At 37.0% G+C, this 27,731-nt stretch overlaps 3 protein-coding genes and 3 non-coding genes across 8 annotated transcripts; all 6 read left to right on the forward strand.

Annotated features, from left to right (window-relative positions):
• The first annotated feature begins 56 nt into the window (after window positions 1-56).
• Window positions 57-5,549, forward strand: LOC100368835 (arylsulfatase-like). Its single transcript, XM_006816994.3, has 4 exons — window positions 57-344; window positions 2,100-2,264; window positions 3,493-3,605; window positions 5,253-5,549. Exons 1-4 carry the CDS (start codon window positions 83-85, stop codon window positions 5,547-5,549), a joined length of 837 nt encoding a protein of 278 aa, XP_006817057.3. The 5' UTR covers window positions 57-82.
• Window positions 5,550-7,474: 1,925 nt separating this feature from the next.
• Window positions 7,475-10,682, forward strand: LOC146748641 (arylsulfatase-like). The gene is made up of 2 exons (XM_085507233.1): window positions 7,475-7,629; window positions 9,534-10,682. The coding sequence occupies exons 1-2, from the start codon at window positions 7,482-7,484 to the stop codon at window positions 10,148-10,150; spliced, it is 765 nt and encodes a 254-aa protein (XP_085363359.1). The 5' UTR covers window positions 7,475-7,481; the 3' UTR covers window positions 10,151-10,682.
• Window positions 10,683-11,932: 1,250 nt separating this feature from the next.
• Window positions 11,933-13,567, forward strand: LOC144352774 (uncharacterized). 3 transcript variants are annotated; one of them, XR_013420663.1, is made up of 2 exons: window positions 11,933-12,311; window positions 13,295-13,567. XR_013420663.1 is itself a non-coding variant. In XM_078009614.1 (2 exons), exons 1-2 carry the CDS (start codon window positions 12,138-12,140, stop codon window positions 13,531-13,533), a joined length of 318 nt encoding a protein of 105 aa, XP_077865740.1. In that variant the 5' UTR covers window positions 11,933-12,137; the 3' UTR covers window positions 13,534-13,567. The 3 variants fall into 3 exon arrangements, 2 of the variants coding, with proteins under 2 accessions (XP_077865740.1, XP_077865741.1); XM_078009614.1 differs by having other exon boundaries at window positions 13,390-13,567; XM_078009615.1 differs by having other exon boundaries at window positions 13,426-13,567.
• A 12,115-nt stretch (window positions 13,568-25,682) lies between these two features.
• Window positions 25,683-25,755, forward strand: TRNAQ-UUG (transfer RNA glutamine (anticodon UUG)). Its single transcript has one exon. It is a non-coding gene; the product is annotated as a tRNA-Gln (tRNA).
• A 661-nt stretch (window positions 25,756-26,416) lies between these two features.
• TRNAR-UCG (transfer RNA arginine (anticodon UCG)) lies at window positions 26,417-26,489 on the forward strand. The gene has a single exon. It is a non-coding gene; the product is annotated as a tRNA-Arg (tRNA).
• Window positions 26,490-27,150: 661 nt separating this feature from the next.
• On the forward strand, window positions 27,151-27,223 carry TRNAR-UCG (transfer RNA arginine (anticodon UCG)). The gene has a single exon. It is a non-coding gene; the product is annotated as a tRNA-Arg (tRNA).
• The last annotated feature ends 508 nt before the right edge of the window (window positions 27,224-27,731 follow it).

Genomic DNA, 27,731 nt, shown 5'->3' on the forward strand with positions numbered 1-27,731 from the left:
TAGCTACTCGGAATAGAAGCTGACGATGTGACTAGGCATGTTGGAACTGATCGTGACTCATATTATCAAGCATTGTTAAACGATGAACGAGTCATCGTTGTTGTTATGGTTAGTGATTCTCGGCTCCATCCCAGCAGGAGGATGGTCACTAAGGCAACCACTGAAAAAGCCCAACATCATCGTCTTCTTTGCTGATGATATGGGCTATGGCGATCTGTTAAGCTATGGTCACCCAACGCAAGAGTATGGTGCAATAGACCAGATGGCGGCAGAAGGAATCCGATTTACGCAGTGGTACAGTACTAGCTCGGTATGCACTCCAAGCAGGGCTGCGTTGTTAACTGGTGAGGCGCCTAAGAAATTAAACTGCATGTATATATATGAATTAAGTTCAATTGTCAGTTAATTAAATTATTGCAAACCACAGAAATAATGGACAATGCTGTAACTCTGGGTACCAAAAAACAAACAACCAAAAAAAAAAAAAAAAACATCAACAAAAAACAAAAGAAGTTTTTCTTGCAGCAAAGTATTAAAGAGTTATTACCTGTGTAGTGTTGATTTTGGTACTTGCAACACAGACGCCCTTGATACATCCATGAGGTGCACCAAATGTCAAACAAAACAACAATGTAGAAAAGTATACCGTAAATACTTAGTATTTCAATTTCCAGTTTACCCAGATGTTATTTTGTGAAGGAAAACCTAATGGCTGTTTATGACATGTTTGGATGACATCAAATTTACAAATGTCCCCCATATCCCAGACCCAATATATCAAGCTGACCAGAATATATGGTGATTTTGTCCACTAGGATTAACCTTATAATTACTTTTGTATGTGTGTCTGCCTCTCTGTGGTGTTGTCATGTATTAACTATAACCTCAAATGAATATTTCATTCTATGCAGCTTGAGTGTGGGTCTAAAATTACTATTAGTTTTTTGAATATCTTTTTCTCATTGCTGAGAATTGTGACCTTGAAGTTTAGGTAACTTTTCATCCGTAACAGCTATTTAAATTTTTTTTGTGATTTTTCATTTGGGAGGGGGGCACTCTAGAAAGGTGGACAAATAAAAAAAAAGTTCTGTCCTACTGTTGCCAAAAACTTGATTTTTGGTCATGGCTTTACACAAAATGTATCCTCAAAATGTAAACTCTGACAAATCTCATTCTAATTTGTTTGAATATGAACCTAGAGTTACTATTTTGATTTTGCGTCTGTCCTACTATTACCATGGCAACACCTGGATAACATTTTTTTTTTTTGGAGCACACGAGATTGCCAGTATGTCCACCGGCTGTTTCCATTCATTCTCTTAACTTGAGTTTGACTAGTGCTAAAAATATTAGTGACCATCAGCATGCCAATATATTTAAGATGCAGAATAGAAAATTTACAATATCTACATTTATACACTGACCATCTACTTAAAGAGTAGTGGTTGTAGCACTATATACATGCATCTCGCGCATGCGTGGGGCGACGACTACCGCCCTCTAAGTTGTACTCAACTAGTATCAAGGAATGTCACATGATTTAGTTTTCGATTTGTAGTGGAAGAATTATGTGAAATATGAAGAAGGTGGTGAAATATTGATACTGGTGAACACCATTGAATACTTTACTTTATCATTTGATCACTTGTATAATATTTCAAGTTTGGCCAATCCTGAAAAACCACGGAATAGTAGAATGTTCTGTATGCAAATGATTGCATTGATGGGTTATCTTACCCGGTAATTGCCAGCAAAATTAATTCCAAACTATGGTCAAACCAGAACAATGCACGTAAACACTCTTAATCAATTAAATTGCTGCATGCTGGGAATTCAATCAAAGCATGTGATCTGTCGATGTTTCACACTGCTTACAGTGAATATATACATGCTTAATCAACCTATCATATTTGTAACCATGATTGCATTAATTGATAGTCATTCCTAGACTATAAGTCTACGTAGATCCAAGCATTGTTTTTTGCTAGTGTGAATCAAACTTTCAGCAGTCCTAGCTGACTTCAGTACAAGAACATAATATTTTGAAATTTTACCTGCTTATCACAATTGTTCTGAAATGCATGCATGTTCATTTCTAGGTAGACTACCAGTTAGAAGTGGATTCTATGCTACGAATGGTCCAACACATGAGAGAGTGTTTCTGACTTCTGGAGGCGGTGGTCTACCAAGAGATGAGGTTACTTTACCCGAAGCCTTGAAGAATGTGGGCTATTCGACTGGCATGGTTGGAAAGTGGCACCTTGGTAAGAAATCAAGAGAAACAAACATATGCGACTTTGAACTCCAACTTGCACATTGCATCATGGGTAAAGACACTGACTACTTTTTCAGCTTATGCTCTTAATTGGGTAAATGATATTTGAGTTGACACAAAATTGTTTTTCTTACTATTATGACTGATTATCGTTCCTGGATCTTTGCATACAAAACAAAGGTGCATGTCATACTGGACAAACAGGAAACTGTATACAAGTCTACTATTTAACCATAATGACTCTAAAATAGCTGATACTTCTGCCTTAAGCCATGCATAGCATCTTTTATGTATATTCCATTTCATGATAATATTAATAATTTATGATGAATTGTCTTCGTGGTTTTTGCTTCCAACTCCTTTCTTTCATTCTCATCAAAAGTTCCTGCTTTGCTATTACAGCTACACGTGAGAACTACATGTTCTATATTACGAATATATGAATATTGTTCTCCTCATTTCAACTACTATGTTTATTGATTAAGCAGTGTTCTGGGCTTTGTCATGTGTATAAACAATTAATTACAAGGCATTCTTGTTCACTTGTACCGATCTAAAATAGAGGTATATAAGCTCAAGTCATGGGTATGGAATATGAAACTTGATAAGAAAATAATAATACTATAATTTGCATAATTGTTCATTCCTGAGATGTACACTATTAAAAACATATCCACAACCCCGAGGGGAAAATAGACGTATACTAGTGCCCGAATTAGGCCATGCAATATGTGTTTTATAACACTTTACACGTTCATACTAGGAATGTGCATAGATCGTCTGCCGTCTTCTTCTCGACGTCTGCTAGCGATGTCCCGATTTCTTCACAAAACGATGTAAAGACGCTTCTAGAAAACCTGATTGCGTCTTCCGTTCTCAGTGTATCTTTATTTTCTACTAGTGTGTCAAGTTCTTCTTCTGAACTGAAGCTAAATCGTCCAGTCTTTCGAGGCGGACCATCGATATCAGTGACCGAACTAGCAGACGACTTATTGGAAATCACACGATCAGGTGACGAGTGACGTCATCCCCGGGCACTAGTTGATGTCCTAGTCTCCGTAGGGAACTAGTAATTTCCCTGGCGCTACTATGGTAATTTAGCCGATAACACGTGATCCTGTTTTGACCAATTACATTACAGTATTAACGAGTGATGTGTTATAATGCCTAATAGTTGCTGATGTTCAACTCATTTTCTCTCATTTTCTGGCTGACAGGTATAAATGCATATCGTCATGATGATGGTTACCATCTTCCTACGCATCATGGATTTGACTTTGTTGGTACTGTGCTGCCTTTCACCAATCACTGGGCGTGTGATTCACATAAAGTAAGAATTTGATCTGGCTTTACTGTTGAAAGTAAACAGTTCAGAATGTATTTGTGTCTCACGCCACACTTACACACTACATAGACAACAATGTAATAAGTTGTAATACAGTGAATTTTATAGTTTTTTAAAAAAAATAATTGTAAAAGATTTATAAATGTCAAATGACGGTGTAAAACCGCTGACCCAGTCACAGCATGTTTCATGGAAGCATGGCAGTAAATCAACCAATGATTGAAAAACAAACATGCAAAGACTTGTGTGTAATGGTGTTACCAAATGGTTTCCATAGCCGATGATTTGAATAAAGTGTGGGGCTCTTCCAGGGTAAATGTTTTTAAATATAAATATTCATGCTTTCTTAAAATTCACTGTATACAACCAATGTACCCAACATTGAAAATTGAAAAAAAGTGTTTTCTTTTTAAACCAAAATAGTAACATGACAGTAGTTGAAGTCCCAAACAACACTGGTTCTGGCAATGTAGAAAACCATAGACCCTAAAACATACTCAGTTAAAATTTTCTCATAAGCCATGGTTTATTCAAGCCTGACCTTTTGACCTTTGAGTGTTCTGGGTGTTTTAATACTTAATACATCAACTTAGTCGCTATCATTAATTAACAGACTGTTTTGGGGCTGAAATCCTGTTAGAGTCAAATGTATGCACTTCCTCAGACCAATGCCACAAATTAGATTGCTAATTAATGACATCGGCCGAGTAAAGCACTCTTACAAAGTTATACCACGAATTTGGTCAGTTTTACTGCATACCTATTGAAGATTATATATGTATGTGTGTTTTTAACTCTTTTTGGATCAAAATTGGCCGATGATCTGATACGTATTAAAGTGAACTACATGCTGCATTTCATAATAAATCAACAGCTTATCTCAGTCAGTAAAGCGACTACCACATAGCAAATTGTTTATTTGAATCAAGGGTACTGCTGCTAAAATAATATCCCATTTTTAGGTAGTGAGGTGAAAGTTGTACTCCCCACTTGGATCATGCGGACAAAGCATGCTGACCAACACAACGTCAATTTCGCGGACACTTGTTTATAAACTGCCCTACATATATGAATACAATAGAGCAATATACCTAGCAGTTTAGCTAACAACACAGCAATATTACTTGGCCGTTGCATTTTCCTCATAGTAAACAGTCATGGTGTTAGATCTGTGTTCTCTGCATTGTTATTTTCAACCAAATCTGCAATGATTTACTCTACTATATCCCCATATTGAATAGTCTATTTTAGCCCCACTGTTGACTTTGTCGAGCGGAGCTTATCATATGAGTGATTGTCTGTCGGCGTTCGTCTGTCGGCGTCTGTGTCAACGTTTTCGACTTCTTCTTGAAAACTACCGGTACAAGCCTGAATGCTTTGATACTTGGTGTATATGTAGACCTCTCTTAGATTTGTTCATTTCATGATGATATCTTCAATTCTCTAATTCTGATGAATATTTTTGTAATTCTTGGTAAAAAGTGATATTTTTGACTTTGTGTTGAAAACCGCAAGTTTAATTGCTTTGATATTACATATATAGGTACTACATGTGGACCTCTCTCAGTTTTGCTCATTTCGTCATGATATCTTTAATTCTCTGCTTTTTCTTACTTCTTTCTCTTTTTTTAGATTCATTTACCTCATGCCAACAGAAAGCTCTGTTTTCTTTATTACAACACAACTATTACTCAACAACCAATCAATCATGATAACCTGACGGCAACACTGGTGCTTGATGCCAAATCATTCATCTATGACAATCAAGAGAATCCATTTTTTCTGTATTTTTCATTTGCACATATGCATGCAAATCTCTTTACAGCTCGTAGGTTTAAAGGTTCATCCAAACGAGGTGAGATTATGGATGTATGCTATTTTGCTCACACTTGCATGCAGTCTCTTGTTAGTCTCTTTCTGTCTCTTTGAAGTTTTTTTCAATAAAATAAAATATTATATGAGTGTATAGTATAATTGGTGTATAAATGATCTTAAGGATGTTCATTAAAATTCTCATAAAGTTTGTAGTCCAGGCGGAAAGATGAAATTTGGAAAGTTAGGTACACAAAAAACATTGTAACCAGAAGTGTACGCATCAACAACCTCTTGTTGGTATTCTGGTATTCTTTAGTGCACTTGTGATGCTGTCTTGCTATGCAATCATAAAAAAAATATTAAAAATATTGTGATATACAAGTTTCAACATGGTAATATCCAGTTATACACTCAAATAATATTATTTTATTAAAAAACTGAAAACAAAAAATAAACAAGAGATGTATGCAAGTCTTCAAGTTCTGTTCTTATATGTCGCAAATGTTTGGCTTGATTCTATGCTGCAATAACTGGTTTGGAGCATGCATATACTATTTTAAAATAGAAAGAATTAGCATTCATAGTTTGTGTATGAAAATCATCATCAAATGGTCTCTTCTTGTGATCCTGAGATTTAAGTGTCCAGGTTGATTATGCAGTTTATTGTTACACATTAGAAACATAAAGCAATAATTCAATCAGTTTTTTTTCTAATATTCTATTATATTAATCAGCTTGGAATCTTAGGCAAGTTTGAATTTGGTATGTGTTCTATGTATATTTTTCAAAATATTTGTTAAATTTCACCTAAAATTGTCTTTCTCTTGTGGTTACAATATCTCAAACAATTTTTACCTGATTTTAGTCAGTATTTTCTGTGCAAAATATTTAGATATATTAGTGCATTGTTTCAGGACTTTTATACTCACTTTTGCCATGCAAAGAAAAGATTGTGTATTGTTATTTTGAATTCATCCATCCATTAATTCATTTGTTATTTGTCTCTGTTCGGACGCAGTCGAAATGCCCTAGACATGCCTGAACCAATTACATTCAAACTCGAGACTTACATAATAATATACATATACATATCAATATCAATTTGTTTCAAAATCTGATTCAAGATGGCCGAATGGCATCATCAAAATAAAGCACTTCTTGCATTCCAGCTCTCTACAGACAGATTATGTTCAAACTTGGTACATACATTGGACATAATAGGACCTTGATGCACGGCTTTGCCAACTAATTATGTTCAAATTTTGTATATTTTTATATATATCATGTCATAGATATACAGATATATTGGTTTGATGATATGATTCAAAATAGCCGAATGGTGGCCATTTTTGTGCTAAAAAATCACTGAAAAATAAAGTATTTCTGGCATTCCAGAACCAGATCTTGGTCTTTTATGAATGGATTTCATTAAAACTCGGTACATACATTAGACATTATGCGGTTCTGACATGCTTTGACTGATTTTGTTCAAATTGAATATACTCATTATACATCATGTCATCATAGACTATCCAATTCAGAATGGCCAACTGGTGGCCGTTTTGTTTTAATTAATGCTGTTATCTCTTAATATGAACAAGTAATCATTTAAGATCAGATACAAAATGACATTGATGTCATGTTTTATGACATAATGTTTTTAGAAATGTTTTCTCCAACATAATATTTCATGTTTATAACTTTTTATAAATCAACAATTTTGTGAAATTTTTTGTTTTTTCTAAATTATTTTCTAATCTGATTTGAAGGAGCTGCATCCTTTTGATGTTATGAGTGCATATTTATTGTATACAGTTTAATATTCAGTACCCAGGTAATTTTAACCAGGGTTTAAAAACTTTTGTTAAATTTCCCGAGGAACACATATTTTGATACTTCAAAAACATAGCATAGAACACATATTCTTTTCATGATTTCATTTGTAACTGTTCCTGTGCGGGATACATTATCACCACCATCTACATGTAGGCTCCACTATACAATGTAATTTACTCACATTCCCACATAGGTCGATATGGTGATGACATGAACGAGATGTCCTGGGCTGTTGGAGAAATCCTGGATACCATCCGATCTACAGGCCTATCGCATAATACTCTGGCTTTCTTCATCTCTGACAATGGACCCCATGTTGAGATATGTGAAGAAGGTGGTTCCCCAGGAATGTTGAAAGGTAGGAAGATGCGTGTTGTTTGCTGTATTTGTTGAAAGCATCAACATATGATGTATTTTGGTCCATGATATAGTTACACTGTTACACCAAATTAAGCGTGTTGACTCCTGGTTAAGTTTTATACTCATTGGATAAGTTATTATTATACATCTGTCACCGTAACGCCATAAGTTACAGCGTGACGTAATTTTGCGGTATTTTACGGGGTATTTTCATACTACCATAATGGAAATGCGAATTCCAAATATGAAATAATTACGCGCGTAAGCGTTCTATAATAATAAAAACAAACATGGCTGCTCACCAGGATTTGACCGGACTCCATACAAAGAAGTTCGCTGATTCTGTTCTAAACTTTTTGGATTTTGGCATTCCCATGATGTATCCTTGGAAGGAAAAGATGTATAATAATAAGGTCATTACGAAGATACCTCAAAGTATGCACTCAGACAGTACGCTGTCGCATCGACCTCCGCTGCACGTCGGTCAATACTGCCAATGTACTGTCTTCATGCATACTTTGTATTATTATCTGTACAGCCTTAAAACCTCTCATGCATTGCTATTTCAAATTCTGCATTGAGTGTGTTAAATACAACTAAGCTGGGAAGTGCGTAATTCAGAGTTAATACTGGTGCACACACATAATATAATCATTCCATATATCCTGAAAAGGGGAGCATTTGGTAGATGTTTGTGTAACAGGAAGTAAACTTGTTGCATTCTAGATCAATCAAACATTTATATTACATGTATTGTGTTTTTATTGAAATAAATGAAACCATCTCTTTCTGCATGAAAAAAATAACAAATGTTCAGCATTTTAATTTGAACAGATATCATGAGATATATGTGTAAATATTTGCAGAATTGATATTCCATGTACCAAGAAAATCAGTTTAATTGGAATTTAAATTGAACTGTGATTTATTAATGCTGATATTTGACCATGTTTTTTTTTACATAACCACATACGCATTTAATATAACAAACATGTTCGGTGAGGGCAGTAGACTTAACATCTTGTCCAATCACATCATTATTCTGACTTTCAAATCATAATTTTTATTATTATTAGAACAATTCATTAGATAATAATTTTTCACAACTAATGCCAATAATGGGTTAATATTTCCTTTTGTTTCTGATTTTGTGTTTCAATTCAATTTTGCAAATTGAAACGAGAGGGTTGTCACCTGCGTACGTGACGATAACAACACATTCTAAAAACGCAAAGGCTCATGGGAAGATGCTTGTTTGTAAACAATGACACGCTATGGCCATTTGACGCATGTGCAGGTGACGACTCCCTCGCTTTAATATAATGTGAAACTGGGAAAAAAAAACTCACTGCTAGCTTTAAATTTTTTTGAGCCAGTACAACAGTATGGTCAGAATGGCTTGCAGTAATTTAAAAAAATATGTATAATGTTTCATATACATTGTAACACTGTTGGGGTGAATGAAGACTTCCAGACATTTTTGAACTGTGTGAAACAAGTGTGCGTTGTTATATATTGACAGACTTATTTTAAGTTTCCTCTAATTTGTATCTGCATCTGAGACAAATTTGTCCAGCCATGTTAGCAAGACAGTCTGCATATTAGTGATTTGTGAAATAAAATTGAGGAAACCACAAATAAACTGACATTATTTAATTAGCTGTCTGCATAGGAAATGACTCGTAATTAATAGGTGGTTTTCTGCTCAGTGTGAGATATCATGTATTGGGTGAAAGATGTGAGCCAATTGTCTGCGGCAAAAATAAAAAAAAATTTAAATTTGAATTGTATTTCATCATTTATTCTATAAAAGGAAATCATAAATCAGTTGCCTTCTCTGTTCAGTTTCTATGGTGACCAAGTATTTGGTCATCACTAATGTTCTACTTTGTTGTGTTACAGGAGGTAAAGCTACTAGCTGGGAGGGTGGTATCCGGGTTCCTGCCATCGCCTGGTGGCCTGGCGTCATCGCTGGCGGACAGGTTTCTAGCCAGGTGGTTAGCACAATAGATGTATTTGCCTCTGCGGTTGATTTTGCAGGAGGCACCCTGCCACATGACAGAATTATTGACAGTCTGAGTTTAAAATCATTGCTTCTCCATAAAGCTCAGTCTCCCCACCAAGTGCTCTTCTTCTACTGTTCTGATCGCCTGATGGCTTTGAGGTACAATTCATACAAAATTCATTTCCATTCTCATTCATTCCCTAGCGAAGAATTCATCCGCTACTATGCTTGTCCTGATGGAGGGCTTCCTGTGACACAGTTTTACTATTGTTATGATTGCTATGGCAACTGCATTACTTCCCACAATCCTCCACTTATCTACAATGTGGAAAAAGACCCTGGAGAGAAACATCCACTGTCGCCATGGCAACACAAGGAAATGATTGAAAGTGTAATGGCCGTAGTTGCCGAGCATAAAAGTACATTGAAAACGTCATCACATGATCCACAACTGAACATTATTCATCGCAGCTTGGTTCCATGCTGTAACCCACCATATTGTGTGTGTAACTAAGCACTCGTATTCAATGTAACCCCCCTTCCAATTCAGTTTATCCCTCATTTCACGTTGGAAACATGAAATGACTTACTGAGTTAATTCACTTATACTCTGTACCTGAGATTTATGAGGATATGCAATATTTTGGCACATGAGGGCAGTATTACATTCCCTTTGTTTTCAGCATGTACTACTGAACTGTAAGTTCAATTGTTATTTTACATGTTCACATGAATTTTACTTATCAACAAAAATAGTGAATTTGAAACAGTGAATAATTAATACATTTACAGTACTTGCTGGTTACGTAAACATGAAAACTGGTTTTGTTAATTTGAAAAATGAAAACAATTTGTTGCTGCTATTCAGTATGATCCATATACAATACTATTTCTGATTACTGTATTTTGTAAATAATAACAAACTTTGTTGTTTAAGACTTTAAGGACCAATGTAAACTTTTGTCACCTCCACAATGACATTATTAGTGGCTATGCTAATTGTAGTATATTTATGTCTACCAAATACATTAATTTGATGACAACAACATTGTTTTTCTTCAGCCATACACCCTGATGATATTTTTCTCTCAATTGACATAAGGTATGGCATTGAATTGTATGGATATGTATTAGAAACACCACGATAGTGTGGGTTACTGTAACACTACTTTTTGGCTTGTCTCTATATTGTTACATACAACAGTTTGCTGCCCTTCCTTTCAGCATTCTTTGCCAGCATTTACAGTCAAACATCATTACTACAAATTAGGTTACAACGTAAAACACGCTTATAACGAATGATACACAACTGTCTTTAAAATGTCAGCAAACTAAGTAATGTCTAAATGATAAAAGCTATTGAATCTTGCGTCATAGTCATGGTGATATTTGTAAGAAATTTGATGTGAAAACCTAGCAAAGTGCTCTAGAGATTGCTTTATGATTTTAAAGAAAAATGCAGTTTTGGAGGATGTGGAACAGGGTCTACTCAAATGGTTTACCAGTGTGTGTGTGACATGAACACCAGCAGGACCATACTACAAGCAAAATCTGAAGAACTGAGGCAAAAACTGAACAATGCCAATTTCAAAGCAAGCAGTAGCTGTCTGGATTGATTCAAGTGACGTCACATTCTAATAGCTGTGTGAAGGGACAACAGGTAATGATGTTGAAGTTGAGATCGATGTTAGTGCTGTAAATAATAGCACTCTTTTTCAGACTTTGTGAGTGCTGATGACAAAAACGATTTGTGTGAATTACCATCATAGCAGCCATCTTAGAATAAAATGCCGAAGCAGATGAAGACGACATTGAAAATATTGACCCACCATTTCCTGTTGTTCCAAAAGAAACAACATCGCCATCGGTAGACATAGAATGCGTAATGAAAAATGTTCTTACATGGACGTAAAAATGTTGAGACTTCCATCAAAGATATGATTAATTTATGATTTTAATTGGTACATATTGAACACTACTCGGAATTATTTATTAATGATAATGTATAGTGTTTATTTTTATTCTCTGTTTGCAGTTTTTTAACGTCAAGTATGTGTCATATTTTCTGTCGGTTAAATTTTGCTCACTTGAATTTGTTATTCATTGATGAAATGAATCAGTCTGATAAGTGTTTTATATTTGTAATAATAAATGTGCAATAGTAAAGTTGATTTGAACTATCTTCTTGTGTTTATTTATTAATAATACCGTGTGTGTATGGAGGGGGGAGTAAAGTGCAAACAACTTCTGATTGACAATATAATAGCGCCCTCTAGTGGCAAACAGAACAAACTGATTGGTTTGGGCTCAGAAGAACCGTAGATGCATTCTCATACAATGCAGAAGTGGGAGCAGGAATATCGCCAACGATTACCAATGCTTGTGACAATGAATGATGAGATGAAATGGCGTGACCGAAAGTGAAGATCTATCACTCGGGCTATCACTGAAAAAATAGATACTTGGATACATTGACTAATTACCACGGACTACGATTACATATGACCTTTTTCTGTATATACTTTTTATCAATCCCAGCGAACGGAACAGATTGTCTGACAAGAACTAAAAATGTCCACGACAGGGAAATGAATGCTCTAGCAGTAGCAAAAGCAGTCGTGCCACTCCCAGTTTTCCTGTTCCTTTGCATCAATGGATACCGTCTCTTGTCAGAAGTAAGTTTTCTGTAATTCATCTCCCTTTAGTGAATGCATGTAGATTGCCATGGTTTATAGAAGGGACAAATTATGAATCTGTTTGCCATGTAACGACTCAACAATTCATAGTCTGTATCCAACAGGAAAAGTTGCCGCAAACTTTTAATTTCCAGTTGCTCCTTAACTTTACAGTCGAATGAATGTGTCTCTCTGCGTCCCTCCCTATCTCTCTCTCTCTCCTGGTCTCCCCTCCCTCCCTTCCCCTTTCCCCACTCTTCCCCCTTCTCAGTGAACCACTTACGATTATTGGTTTTCTTGATAAGTTTAAGACATCAGTTCTAAATTAGGGGCCAAAATTAATGACAATAAAACGGCAACATTATGGTGTGTGTTCAATAGGGGGCGCAATACTCATTGAGGGGGAGCAGAGGTCTTTTGTCACTCACTCTGTACATAAAACTGAGATCTGTGAATGAATTTTGGCGATAAATACAACTTGTATGTGCTGCGAAATAGTATAAAACAGGCTGTGAAGTATACGACAAACGTCCACTTTGCATGGCGTTATTTCGCCTCTAGGGGGCAGTGACGTCATCAATGAACACTGATAATTGAACCAATTCATTCTAGTACGTCAATCCCATAGAAGTGCCACTATGAAAGAATTTTTTTACTGACAATTTAAAAGTTGAAACATGGTGAGGTGTTGTGCGTAAGAATGCCATAACGATTCATGTTAATTTTTTCGAAATCCCAAATAAAAAATCATGTTGGTTGCAAGAAATCGGCAAAAGAACTAAGGGATCGATCAGTTTTTATGGCCGGGACTGGGCTAAAAGACTAAAGACTAAAAGTAATGTGACCCCCCCCCCCCCATTTTCAGTTCTTTTTAAAACATTTTTATAGTTAATTATTTAGTTTAGTTATACATGTAGTTAGTTGGTGTAGATTGTCTGCATACTATAGTCATTGAGTGAAAAATAAATGTTTCTACAAATCAGCGAAACAGTGCATGTCTCCAAGTGCCTGCTTGTCTCCCAGATATTGTTGTCACTCTATATTGCACTTCACTGTGCTCCTCCTCTTCACTGGCCAGAAAGATGAGGAACTCAAACTTCAATACTGTATACAGGAGGAGCAGGAGTTAGAGGAGGAGCGGGAGGGGAAAAGGAGGAGGAAGAGGAGGAGGAGGAAGAAGAAGAAGGAGAGCAAAGTGAGAAGGAAGAAAAGGATGTTTTAGAATAAGGACAGAAAGATACAGATTAAAGAACGAAGATGAAAAAAAGGAGAAGTAGCTGGGAAATATAGGAATATAAATAAAGAATAAGACAAACCAAAGATTGTTATATTTTATATTAGTTTATATATATTCTATATTACTAATTTGTTTATATCATACTAGTACTTTATTGTGTTTCCTGTAAATCTCCATACTTTTAGTCATGTGACAGTGATTGCAAACTGCATACAATTAATAGCTTATAATCTGTCAACCTATTTATTTCTACTTACTAATATTCATTTATTGTGGTATAATTTACACATTTACATAAAGCACTTTTTATATTTATCATTAATTTATTGTTCTGTAATCAATATAAATTAGTTGACATATAACTGTCCATACTTTACAGGGTGTTGTGATGCACTCTATTTGTCAACATTTACATTGACATTATTGCAATTTATAACTAGTTTATTTATGTTTACAGTTTATATTTACAAATCACATTCTAGACTTACAGCAACAGAGCGCGTTGTGCTATTTTCATATTTAATGTGTTGGCATTAATTGTTGCAATATTTTTAATATTACATTTCACAAGTTTTTATATCACTTGCTGTCATACGCCATAAATTGTTTCTGTGGTGCATCGCAATAAATTATAATTAAAATACCGATATTTGCTAGTGTAATAATTTCGAAATGCTATAGAAATGCAATGCAGATAATACCAGCCTGGAACAGTTTATACTTGCACAATTCTGTGAAGAAAGTATGGCATGTTGTAACTTATAATTTGCAATATTTTATAAATAAGGTGACCTCGCCCCTCAAATGCTGTCTGAAAAAGACTGACCCCCCTCTTGATACTTCAGAAATAAGGAGCCTCCCTAGGAATGTGCCGGCCCAGCCCCGGCTATAATAACTGATCCGTTCCTAACCGTCCCTATGTAGACACACACTAGCTATTAGTAAACAGTCAGTAAATGAATATTGTACGAGTTAAAACTAAATTAGAAATACTCTAACATCACTTGTACTACAGTAATCATTTTGCCCAACTTCTTACTTTTTAATTGACAACTTATCGCTTATTAAATTTCCGTCCGCAAAAGTTTGAACGACACTTTAAATCTATGCACTTTGTATCGTTCGCGAACGCAACTTGAAACGTGACTGTGTCCTTTTGTTACGCGAGTGATTATTTAGGTGATTGTTCTGATTTTAGCGATTTAAATGTAATATCTTATTTTTTTATGGAAAAGGGATGGAAGTGTGAATGTGGACAAAGTGAGATAAACAGTTTGTGGAAAACTTAGTCAACGTGAATTTAGTGTGATAGGTATTTTTGATGGTTAAAAACCTTTCACTTAGGTAACCGGGATTCGGTCGTTTCCACGCTAGGCTGACAAAAGACACACACAAGCTTCGTTCATGTTCCCAAGACGATTCTCTGCCAAGTCCCTGGTTTTCACCCGAGACAGCATTAAATCCATCTTTATTTCTTGTCACCCCTTAACCAATTACAATCAGTATAAGAGACTCCAAGGCCTTGCCTTCCAACAAACAACCAATCACATGAAAGTTTTACACATCATAATCAATTAATTACTCGTCAAGCTGTCTAGAGAAAACATTTCTATACATTGTCAACACTAACTAATATTGATGGGGTAATAATCTCGCTCTAACATTCCACCAAGATACTACCTTTTTTAAACTCGCAAACAACATTGGTTTAGAATTACAGCTACTGTCTTGTATCTTAAAAACTGCAGAGTCATAAGATGTTTTTGGTTGATTTCGACCAGCTCGCCATCTGGTCTTGTCATTAACCTTTATCAGTATATGTCATGACAACCACTGTCAAACTGACTGAAATATAAATCATGATACAACCCCCTGTTTTACATTCTGCATGTTCTCCGAACATACCGTTCCAATACCAAGGATGTCATCACCTTTATATTTCACACGTCAAATACATCAACAATTGTTAAGCAAGTAAAATACACTCTAATATAACAAAATACATAGTTTCAAATGAGTAAATACAATGATTACATATGGTAATTATAATTTCAAATAAAAAGCTATAAATTTAAACACTACTGTTATGATTCTAAAATACAATAGTTATATATATTTAAATAAAAAGATTATGAGGTTAAATACATTGGTTATATTTTCGAATATCCTACTCTATCAAGGAGAGGTGCCAGCACTTCACTTGCTATCCCAATTATTCAGTATTGGGTTCCCTATCTACTGCATACTAATAATATCCCTGGGAATCTCGGTATATACTTCAGATAGACCCACCAATAATCTATAATGATTCCCTACCTCTTCCACAGCCATGCACTTACTATCTTTCCACTTTGGTATCTTAACGGCTTTGGGCAAAGGAATTACACGTTCTACACCATGAAATTTGTATTTTAAATCACCCCATTCGATATTCAACACGGACGAAATTATACCACGTTCAACTGTTAAATTCTCAATCACGGGTCGCTTTGCAAAGGCCAAATGGCTCGGAGACACGTACAGGGTCATAACATTTACCAAGACATACAGCTTGTCATTGGATATCTCTAAAATTAACTTAGTACGGGGCAATTTAGGTGCACGATACATTATAGAGCGATTACGATAACACTTGCACAATCGAATAACCGCCAATATTAATAAGAATCCTGAACACATTAAAATCAGAATTAACGTTTCATTTCGAAGTTGGATCATGGAACTCTTCAAATCTCGCAAGGGGTGGTCCGTAATTAACTCGTCTACTGGCAAATATAACGTTTTAGCCCGGGCCCTGGGAAGGGTTGCAATCAATATGCTCAAAGTTCTCACCTTACAAACTGTATATACTGACAAAATCAGTGACCCTGTGCTTATAATAGCCAGAATGGTTTCAATTATAGTAATAGTTTTGACTTCCAAAAACGGTAAGGCAGGGGTTTCATCTGTAATGTCGCTAAATAATTTGTCTACTTTTGAATAATAAATTGGTTTATTTTTTCTTAATAAATCTGCCGTTCTGTTTAAATCTACCACCAAACGTGCATCAGAACGTACAATTTCCTCGAAATTCCCTCTGTTAATGGTGATGTTAGGGAGTTGTACTCGCCACGGGTTTTCATACATCGATTCCCCCGTAATTTCTGTCAAATCATCTGGGTCATAAAAGGGTATTAAGAATGGCAAATTTACCGGATGCAGAAACGTGGGGGCCTCGTCTTCTGTGCAACTGGTTAACAATGGCGATATATAGAGATTGTCGGAATTTATAGCGCATCCACAGGGCAATTTAATTATACACATTGTACAACCTTCAATAGGCTCAGGGCTTTTATCCCCGCATGCTATTAACCATTTAGTATCATTGCTATTTACCAAAATATTCCCCTGTCCGATTTCGAGAATCTTAGGGTCGTATACTGGGTTGAGTATTAAATCTATTTTACACGTGTTATGAATTTCCTCTTTATTATCATAGAACAAGGCCTTCGTACACGACGACTTACGCATATTTATCATGGTAATCACAGAGGGACAATCTTTTACTGTCAGACCAGTACAAGACGAAATTTGGTCTGCACTCATTTCAATGTAGTAAGTTTCATCTTCATTAACCCCAAAATACTCTGCAACTGACGTTACCTTCGTGCGCCCGTTCTTTGCTGTATTATTGTCGAAATGCTGAGGTTTATCACCTAAATCATAAGGGAGGGGCATAGGCATGACTATCACTTTATACACTTCGAATATGTCGTTTTTTATAGTAATGGGAATTCCAACCTTTATGTACACATTATTGTCTGTACGCCGAAATGTCACTCTCGCATTATGGTAATAATAATTCAAATTCGTGTATGCTATATCAAAATTAGGATATTTCTTTCGTAGTTTCTTTCGCACTGCCCTTAAAGCATCCCCTAACACTCTCGGTCCTACCAACTGCAAAGGTAACCTTTCTTGTAATAACACGTCAATCGAACTCACCCTACGTTGTGTTTCCCTTTCAAGTAACTGTAACGCTTGTAGGCGTTGAATAGCATATCGAAACATTAAATGTGTGGATCGCCGTTCATAATTTAATTCTTTTTCTAACGCCTCTTGATTTAGTTCCATTCTGTTCAAGCGCTTTCTCCATTGCGATAAATCAGATACGATTGAATAAATGGCCTCATGATTTTCCTTAATCCCATTCAGAGCATTCTCTATTCTTTTATTCGTTGTGAAAACATATGAGTTTAAATCATCTTCGTACGCAACAATTTGATCTGTCATAACCTCGGTGGAACTTTCCAATGCCGCTACATGCCGTCTCAAAATATTTACGTCGTTCGACGTGGCCGTTCCGAATAAAGATTTCGATACCTTCCCTACAAAGTCTAATAATCCCCTTTTCTGCCGTTCATTTCCCAAATTCCTTTTCTCTATCTTTGGAAATAACACACGAATCGCTCGTTCATCTCTCGAAATATGATACATATAGAACTTATTCTGTTGTTCGACTAACTTCAAAGTTTCCCCGTATTCCTCACAAAACTTCGGAATGAGGTGAACTGTTTCGTTCGAACATAATGACTCATTCACACTCATCATAGGAATATCTAAATAAGGTATTGCGAACGTATGATGCCAGTACGTTAGGCTGTTATCGATGTTTGCTACCCGTTCAAACAATACTCCATAATTGGGGCGCAGAACATAATCTCTCATCTGCACAGACGGTTTCCATCGTACGACCAGTAATACACTACTAAATATCAACGCTATTCTCATCTTGACATCAATTTCTCGGGAGACGCACTATAAATTAGTAATGAAATGAAAAGAAAGGGGTATGACACATGATAAATGAAAAATTCGTGGCCAATTCTCAATTTGCGTGGTCGAATGGTAGAATTAAGTACCCACCTAAAGCGTTTCCTATGTTCTCATCAAATTGTCCCTGGCGTCACCGCCCGGCGTCTTCATGAAAGTGTGACCCCCAACACCAAACCCGTACGTATAGCTATAGTGCGGACATAACACTTCCATGTAATTTAAACTTAGGCTTTATCATGGATTCTTTCCACGCTCCTTGAGAAATGGTCTCGTATGAATGAATTCGTTAAGTGTTGTCGTTAGTAATGAATGATGTGCGTCCCAGGGCCTAAATAACACTCGTCTTGTCACACACTAATCTCTTTTTAATATACTTCTAAACCATTAATCAACTTTTCCCGCCTTCTTTTATTCGCTCTTGTCATTCCCATAAGGGGTATCGGATGGTCTTCTAAAAATAATCTCGCCTGTTCGTTTAAATTCTCATAACATTCCCAAGAATTTTGATCTTTTGGGTACCCCACCCATTTAATAAGATACTCTTTTCTACCGTTCCTTAGCCTACCCTTAATAATCTTTTCGATACCAAAATATCCGCTATTCTTACTATTCATCTCTGTGTCTCTGGGCCCTACCGAATCATTTTCTCCTTCGGGTATATCATCTAAATTAGGAACATTTTCTCCAGGAATTTCCGTTTGAGTGGACGGGGGTTCACTTTGCATTTCCGTACCCCTCTCATCAGCATTCACGATTTCAAACTCAGGGGCTTCCTCAAATATATCTCCTTCATTTTGTTCTTCGCGTAAAGCTCCGCGTTTCAGTCTGTTTACATGAACTATATTTTTAAATATTTTCCCATCGCATACGCGTTGCAATCGAAAGTTCACGGGAGATACTTTTTCGAACGTGCGATATGGGCCGTGCCACCGATGTTCTAGTTTTTTACTCAATCCCGATGTTGCTTTAGGCGTGTACAAATAAACAATATCCCCAACTTGGAACGTACTTTCTTTCGCTCTTCTGTCAAAATAATATTTCATTTTTTCTTGATTAGCCTCAATGCATTTTAAAGCAGTCTCATGGGCAACCTTTAATTTTTCCTTCAGTAATTCCGCATAATCTCGGGGTACTTTATTCTCTTGTTCTGGTTCTAATAACACTGTGTCTATTGGCAACGTCGCCCGTCTCCCATATGTTAAGTAAAACGGTGTTTCTTGAATCGTTTCCTGTTTAGTTACTCTATACGCAAATAACGCGGCCAGTATAAATACATCCCAATCTTCTTGTCTAGAGTCGCAAAACATACTTAATATTTGAATTAGTGTTTGATTAAAACGTTCCGTATTCGCGTTACATTGTGGATTATATGGCGTCGTGTTTGCTTTTCTGATTCCAAACATTTGGCAGGTCGCTTTGATTACTTTGATTAGAAATTTTGACCCCTGTCTGACAAGAGACATCTTGGTGCTCCGTACCTGCATATAATTTCATCAAATAGAATCCTAGCTGTTGTTCGAGCATTCATGTTTTCCGTCGCGAACGCTTCGGCCCATTTCGTAAAATAATCAGTAAACACAATAATATACCGATTTCCCGCCCGAGTTTTATGCATGGGCCCAATAAAATCAACTCCGACCCTATGCCAAGGGGCTTCTATTTTTAACGGTATCAAGGGGGCCTTGGAGCGTAGTTTAGGAGATTTCCTAGTGGCGCAATCTACACACGTAGACACCCAACTATGGATTTCAGAAGCCATTTTTGGCCAATAATAACGCTGCCTGATTGAAGCATAAGTTCTTGCAAACCCAAAATGACCTGCCGTTACTTCATTGTGAAATTGTTCTAAAACGCGATTTCTTAATTTATGCGGAATGACTAACTGTTTTACGCAATCCTGTTCTTTACTAAATTTACCCTTGGGGAACCAGAGGTGATATAATTTTCCATTCTCCATAACATATTCGTCTCTAGTATATGCTAATATTCGTGCCTTGCGCGGTTCAGGCGGTAGGGTCCCGTTTATTAAATAATCTATTATTTGGCTTATCTCTGGGTCGGCTCGTTGCATTTCGCTAACATTACACCAGCCTGTTTCTGCAGGCGTTCCACCGACTACATTTTCTTCACAATATACGTCTACTGTTCCTTCATTATTAATTTCCGGTTGGACTTTATCAGTCACTAAGGATACTATTCCAATCAAATCATCGTCCTCCTCTAATTCTGTGATCGTTTGGGGCCCCTCATAGGTACGTCTAGACAATGCATCCGCGTTTTGGTGAACCTTACCGGGCCTATGTACAACTTCAAAATCATACTGTTGTAGGGCAATGACCCACCTTCCGATTCGGCCCTTAGGTCTTACTAACCCAAATATATACTTTAAACTTGAGTGATCTGTTATTACCTTGAACTTTGCGTGCCTTAAATACGGGTCGAAGTATTTAATTCCTACCACTACGGCCAAAGCCTCTAATTGTGTTATAGGATAATTACGCTCTGCCGGGGTCAACGCCCGCCCGCCATACGCAATAACTCTCTCACGTCCGTCTTGTATTTGCGATAAAATAAAACCGATGGCTTGGCCAGAGGCGTCGCAACTTAATATAAATGGCTTCTCAAAATCAGGGTATGCCAATATAGGCGGATTTGTTAGCGCTTCTTTCAGCTGTTCGAATGCCTGTTGACATTCTTCCGTCCATTCAAACGCAATATTTTTGCTAGTCATTGTATTCAAAGGCCTGGCTATTTTCGCATATTGGAACACTAACTTTTTATAATAATTACAAATACCTAAGAATCCTCTCAAACTTCTTACATCACGTGGAACGGGGAAATCCCTTATGGCTGCACATTTTTCTGGATCTGCTCTGATACCGTCCTTACTTATCACGTGACCTAAATAATTAACCTCTCTACACGCAAAATTACATTTTGATAACTTCAGTTTTAAGTTAGCCTTTCTTAACCTTTGGAATATTTGATTCAGGTCCCCCAAATGTTTCTCAAAAGTATCGGAAAATACGATTATATCATCTAGATAAACTAAACAACTCTTCCAATTCAATCCCCTAAGCACAATATTCATGAGCCGTTGAAATGAATGTCCACTCCCAGCGACTCCCATCGGACATCGGTTAAATTGATAATTCCCAGCATGGGTCGTAAATGTAGTGAGTTCACGACTATCTGGGTGTAGGTCTAATTGGAAATATCCACTTTTTAGGTCAAGCGTCGAAAAATATTTGGGTTTGGCTATTCCCAAGGAGTCAAAACAATCCACTATTAAGGGTAAGGGATATGGTTCTAATTTTGTGATTGCATTCAACTTCCTATAGTCGACACAGAATCGATAAGCACCCCCAGGTTTCGTAACCAAGACAACCGGAAAACTCCATTCCGAAACAGAAGGTGAAATTATATCTTCAGATAACATATCATTAATTTGTTTTTCAATCTCCGATCTTTTTTGAGGAGTGACCCTGTATGGCCGACAACTAATTGGGTCGGGGTCGCCTACTAATCTTATTCTATGTTGGATTAATTTTGTGTGACCCATGTGTCCTGCAATTTCGGCAAATATATCTCCATTCATATTTAGGAATTTCCTTAACCTTTCTTTTTGTTCAGAGTTTAAATCTGCCCTCGCCATGTCAATATTGAAAGGGTTTACTGTTTCACTAGGGTGATCATCGTACTTGAACTCATTCAAACTTAAGTGCTCCCCCTCTGAGCCGACGTTAATTATGCCAGTATCCGGGGTCAAACATTGTATCATTCCAACTTTAATACCTCGAGGAATTTGAATTTCTGTGTCTAACGGATTCATTACTCTAATTGGCACTTTATTCTTATGTATTTCAAAAATGCCTTTTGCAGTCAATAACCCGTACTTAGATAAATTATTCACGCACTTATTTTCTGCAATTACTCCGTTTGGATAATGATATCGAGTTTTACAAGTCATAATTTGCTGTGTCTTGGGAGGAATTGTAATACTATTTTGCGTCCATATTGGCGACTTCGGTCTCAAATGAAACTTTCGGGATGAGAAATCAATAACTGCTTTATGTTCCGCTAGAAAGTCTGCTCCAATTATCACATTACTTTTTGTATAGTCGACAATGTGGAAAGGAATAGTCACTTTTTGACCCGCTATTTCTGCCCTAACATAGATTCGACCCCTGAGCGGAACTATTTGACCGTTCACAGTACGTGCTGAACTTCGAAGGGGGGGATATATTTTACGATTTCTCAAGTTTGGAAAGTTTCGTATGAAACTTCTTGAAATAACTGAAATCTCAGCTCCCGTGTCTACCAATGCCCATACATAATCATTATCTAATTTTACTTTAATTACATTATTTCTATAGATATCGGTTGATACTGAACACAAAAGAGGGCTGTCTACCATTCTTTTCTTATGGCTAGTCAGTCTATTCTCCGCCCTTACTAAAATAGACTTTTTGGGTTTAAATTACCCCCTTGTTTTTCGTTATCACAATTTTTAGCAATATGGCCTTTCGCCCCACAACTATAACAAATTATATCTTTCGAATTCCCTTTTTGTGCTTCCCTTCGACACTCCCTTGCCCTATGACCTCTTTTGCCACAATTATAACAATTTCCACTGAAATAATTTCCACGGCTGTAACAGCCGGCTGCTGAATGACCCTGCTTATTACAAATGCCACATACCGGAATTGTATTGAATTGTCTACCTTGGTAAGTTAGGTTTGAACCAACCTGACTCTCTGGTCCCTGGAACTGCTGCGGGCTGTATACGTACTGCGGTCGATGTTGTTGTAATAACTGTTCAGTTTTCTGTGCTAACCTTTCCACGCTGAATTCAATCGCTGATAGATCTGCGCCATTCTTTTTTTTCTCGCCTTCCTGCATCTGACAAGCTATCTCACTCAGTCTGGCTCTTCGTCTCGCTTCATCAATGGTTTGAGGTTGATGGACAATCACCTGACTCTTGATGTCATTCCGTAACCCGGCGCGAAAATAACGTAATTGTTCTTCGGGTGTTTTACGAAGTCGGGCACAACGCGACTTGATATTTGCCGCGTAATCTTCTACGGATTCGTCGGCCCCTTGCTTTCGCTCAGACAGTTCTTGTTCTAGTATCCAGTCTAAATCGGCGTTTTCAAAATATGCAATAAAGGCCGCCGTTAAAGCTTCATAATCATCTCTTACTTGGGCTGGCAATTCATTTACCCACATCTCGGCTGGGCCAGTCATCAACATTCTGAATCCTGCCGCTTTTCTATCATTCGGCAGTTGGTTAAAGTCTGCGTACGCATTAAATCTCTGTAACCAGGATGTTGCGTTCTCTGATTGTTTACCTTTAAACGGAGCTGGCCCGATTCCCATGTTGACAGGCGTTGGACGATTTTGAAGATCTTCCACCACTTCTTGAATTCCTTCTACCGCTTGTTGTGTCATTCTTTGGTCTCCAGCAATGGCTTGTGTCATTTGTCCAAGATGTTCCGTTAAAACTTCACGAATTCCTTCCATCATGTATGTCTTTTGTCTTGTAATCATACAGTGTTCCCAGGATGATTTTTGTGTTGAACACAATGCCCAAGGGTTATCCACCACGTGTGATAGGTATTTTTGATGGTTAAAAACCTTTCACTTAGGTAACCGGGATTCGGTCGTTTCCACGCTAGGCTGACAAAAGACACACACAAGCTTCGTTCATGTTCCCAAGACGATTCTCTGCCAAGTCCCTGGTTTTCACCCGAGACAGCATTAAATCCATCTTTATTTCTTGTCACCCCTTAACCAATTACAATCAGTATAAGAGACTCCAAGGCCTTTCCTTCCAACAAACAACCAATCACATGAAAGTTTTACACATCATGATCAATTAATTACTCGTCAAGCTGTCTAGAGAAAACATTTCTATACATTGTCAACACTAACTAAGATTGATGGGGTAATAATCTCGCTCTAACATTCCACCAAGATACTACATTTTTTAAACTCGCAAACAACATTGGTTTAGAATTACAGCTACTGTCTTGTATCTTAAAAACTGCAGAGTCATAAGATGTTTTTGGTTGATTTCGACCAGCTCGCCATCTGGTCTTGTCATTAACCTTTATCAGTATATGTCATGACAACCACTGTCAAACTGACTGAAATATAAATCATGATATTAGCATACATGTGTAATATTAATTGACTGTGTTCCACAAAATGCTGATGGAGCGACATTGTGTTACGTTTATATTTAGGACCACTCGCTTCTTTCAGTAATGATTACTAGTATCGAGACGGTTAGAAAATGGCAATGCTGACTCCTTTGGACCGTGAGAAAAGAAGCGAGGAAAATGTTGATGTGGATTTTATTACAAAAATAACAATGCCGAAGCTATGTCGGTCTGATAAAATTCATGATCAACGGCTCACAGTCAGTTGGCGCACGAGTAATAATAAAATAAATGCGGAATTTACTATATGGGGCCACTATCTTGAATATGGCATGAAACTAAATAAATAGACAAATTAGGAAAAAAAATACCAATATTTCACAGTCAAACGATCCGTTGGGAGTAATATTAAGCCAACCGCTAACAAAATTCGGCCGAATTTCTCGTTTTTGTGTGGAAAAATCCCTTGCATACGAACACCTAATTACACGAAGAACATAGAACACTTTCCAGGGGTATTTGAAACCTAAATCAGCGACGGCCTTACAGGGCCATATGCCCTGAAAAAATCGAACAGAGCTTGACATTCATGAATAATTTATTGGGCTTTACATCATTAGCAGATAAGAATCTGCAAGAGAAAGAGATGAATATGATGTGCTGAATCAGATGAGTCAGTGTAGCAGACAGGTATTTCAGGATCTGGACCAAAAAAAAGTAGTGGCGCTTAAAAAAACACACACACGACTATAACATAAATAAGGCACGCGACTTCGAATCACATAGAGGTCGTATGGCAATGCAATAATTGTTTGTCTTACAACATTGAATAGAGACACATGTCACAGCCGAACATTTAGCTATTTCAAAAATAAATTTAGCATGTGCGAATTCGCAAAAATGGCGATATGTTGAAATCAACGACTTATTCAAGTAACATAGTAATGGGTAAAAAAAATGATGTGGCACAGGTTAAGTGATGTACTTAAGACTCTGTGGCCGTGGTCCGAATCACATCGAGGCCGTATGGCGATGCAGTAATTGTTTGTTCTGATATATGTACATATGTCACATCTAAACATGCAACTATTTCAAGAACATTTATATAGGAACAGTTGAAAAAATTACGTGGCGCAGGAAAAATCATGTACTTCAGACTCCGTGGCCTAATGGATAAGGCGTCTGACTTTGAATCAGAAGATTGCGGATTCGAGTCCCGTCGGGGTTGTATAAGCTGCTAGGTTTTAGTTTTCTGCAGGAGTGTACATGAACACCAGCTGCATTCAATAAAACAATTACGTCATGAATGCTATTAGCAGATAAGAATCTGCAAAAGAAAGAGATGAAAATGGTGTGCTGGATCAGGTGAGTCAGTGTAACAGACAGGTATTTCAGGATCTGGACCAAAAAAAGTAGAGGCGCTTAAAGAACACACACGACCATTACATAAAATATCAATCAATAAGGCATGTGACTTCGAATCACATAATTGCGGTCCCATTCACATAGAGGTCGTATGGCAATGCAATAATTGTGTGTCTTGCAAAATTGAACAGGGACACCTGTCACAGCCGAACATTTAGCTTTTTCAAAAATAAATTTAGCATGTGCGAATTCGCAAAAATGACGATATGTTGAAATCAACGACTTATTCAATTAATAAGGTAACATAGTAATGGGTAAAACAAATGATGTGGCACAGGATAAGTGATGTACTTAAATCTCTGTGGCCGTGGTCCGAATCACATCGAGGTCGTATTGCGATGCAATAAATGTTTGTTCTGCAAAATTGAACAGGGACATATGTCACATCCAAACATGCAACTGTTTCAATAACAAATATAGGAACAGTTAAATAATACGTAGCACAGGAAAAATCATGCACTTCAGACTCCGTGGCCTAATGGATAAGGCGTCTGACTTCGAATCAGAAGATTGCGGATTCGAGTCCCGTCGGGGTCGTATAAGCTGCTAGGTTTTAGTTTTCTGCAGGAGTGTACATGAACACCAGCTGCATTCAATAAAACAATTACGTCATGAATGCTATTAGCAGATAAGAATCTGCAAAAGAAAGAGATGAAAATGGTGTGCTGGATCAGGTGAGTCAGTGTAACAGACAGGTATTTCAGGATCTGGACCAAAAAAAGTAGAGGCGCTTAAAGAACACACACGACCATTACATAAAATATCAATCAATAAGGCATGTGACTTCGAATCACATAATTGCGGTCCCATTCACATAGAGGTCGTATGGCAATGCAATAATTGTGTGTCTTGCAAAATTGAACAGGGACACCTGTCACAGCCGAACATTTAGCTTTTTCAAAAATAAATTTAGCATGTGGGAATTCGCAAAAATGACGATATGTTGAAATCAACGACTTATTCAATTAATAAGGTAACATAGTAATGGGTAAAACAAATGATGTGGCACAGGATAAGTGATGTACTTAAATCTCTGTGGCCGTGGTCCGAATCACATCGAGGTCGTATTGCGATGCAATAAATGTTTGTTCTGCAAAATTGAACAGGGACATATGTCACATCCAAACATGCAACTGTTTCAATAACAAATATAGGAACAGTTAAATAATACGTAGCACAGGAAAAATCATGCACTTCAGACTCCGTGGCCTAATGGATAAGGCGTCTGACTTCGAATCAGAAGATTGCGGATTCAAGTCCCGTCGGGGTCGTATAAGCTGCTAGGTTTTAGTTTTCTGCAGGAGTGTACATGAACACCAGCTGCATTCAATAAAACAATTACGTCATGAATGCTATTAGCAGATAAGAATCTGCAAAAGAAAGAGATGAAAATGGTGTGCTGGATCAGGTGAGTCAGTGTAACAGACAGGTATTTCAGGATCTGGACCAAAAAAGTAGAGGCGCTTAAAGAACACACACGACCATTACATAAAATATCAATCAATAAGGCATGTGACTTCGAATCACATAATTGCGGTCCCATTCACATAGAGGTCGTATGGCAATGCAATAATTGTGTGTCTTGCAAAATTGAACAGGGACACCTGTCACAGCCGAACATTTAGCTTTTTCAAAAATAAATTTAGCATGTGCGAATTCGCAAAAATGACGATATGTTGAAATCAACGACTTATTCAATTAATAAGGTAACATAGTAATGGGTAAAACAAATGATGTGGCACAGGATAAGTGATGTACTTAAATCTCTGTGGCCGTGGT

The sequence above is a fragment of the Saccoglossus kowalevskii genome, chromosome 2 (assembly GCF_978046115.1).
Source record: "Saccoglossus kowalevskii chromosome 2, keSacKowa6.1, whole genome shotgun sequence".
NCBI lineage: Eukaryota > Metazoa > Hemichordata > Enteropneusta > Harrimaniidae > Saccoglossus > Saccoglossus kowalevskii.

Coding starts and splice junctions, on each gene's coding strand:
- LOC100368835 (XM_006816994.3), top strand. CDS start 83: ATGAACGAGTCATCGTTGTTGTTATGGTTAGTGATTCTCGGCTCCATC. Junction 345..2,099: donor CAGGGCTGCGTTGTTAACTG/GTGAGGCGCCTA, acceptor GTTCATTTCTAG/GTAGACTACCAGTTAGAAGT. Junction 3,606..5,252: donor GGGCGTGTGATTCACATAAA/GTAAGAATTTGA, acceptor CTCTTTTTTTAG/ATTCATTTACCTCATGCCAA.
- LOC146748641 (XM_085507233.1), top strand. CDS start 7,482: ATGAACGAGATGTCCTGGGCTGTTGGAGAAATCCTGGATACCATCCGA. Junction 7,630..9,533: donor TTCCCCAGGAATGTTGAAAG/GTAGGAAGATGC, acceptor GTTGTGTTACAG/GAGGTAAAGCTACTAGCTGG.
- LOC144352774 (XM_078009614.1), top strand. CDS start 12,138: ATGACCTTTTTCTGTATATACTTTTTATCAATCCCAGCGAACGGAACA. Junction 12,312..13,389: donor GATACCGTCTCTTGTCAGAA/GTAAGTTTTCTG, acceptor TTCACTGGCCAG/AAAGATGAGGAACTCAAACT.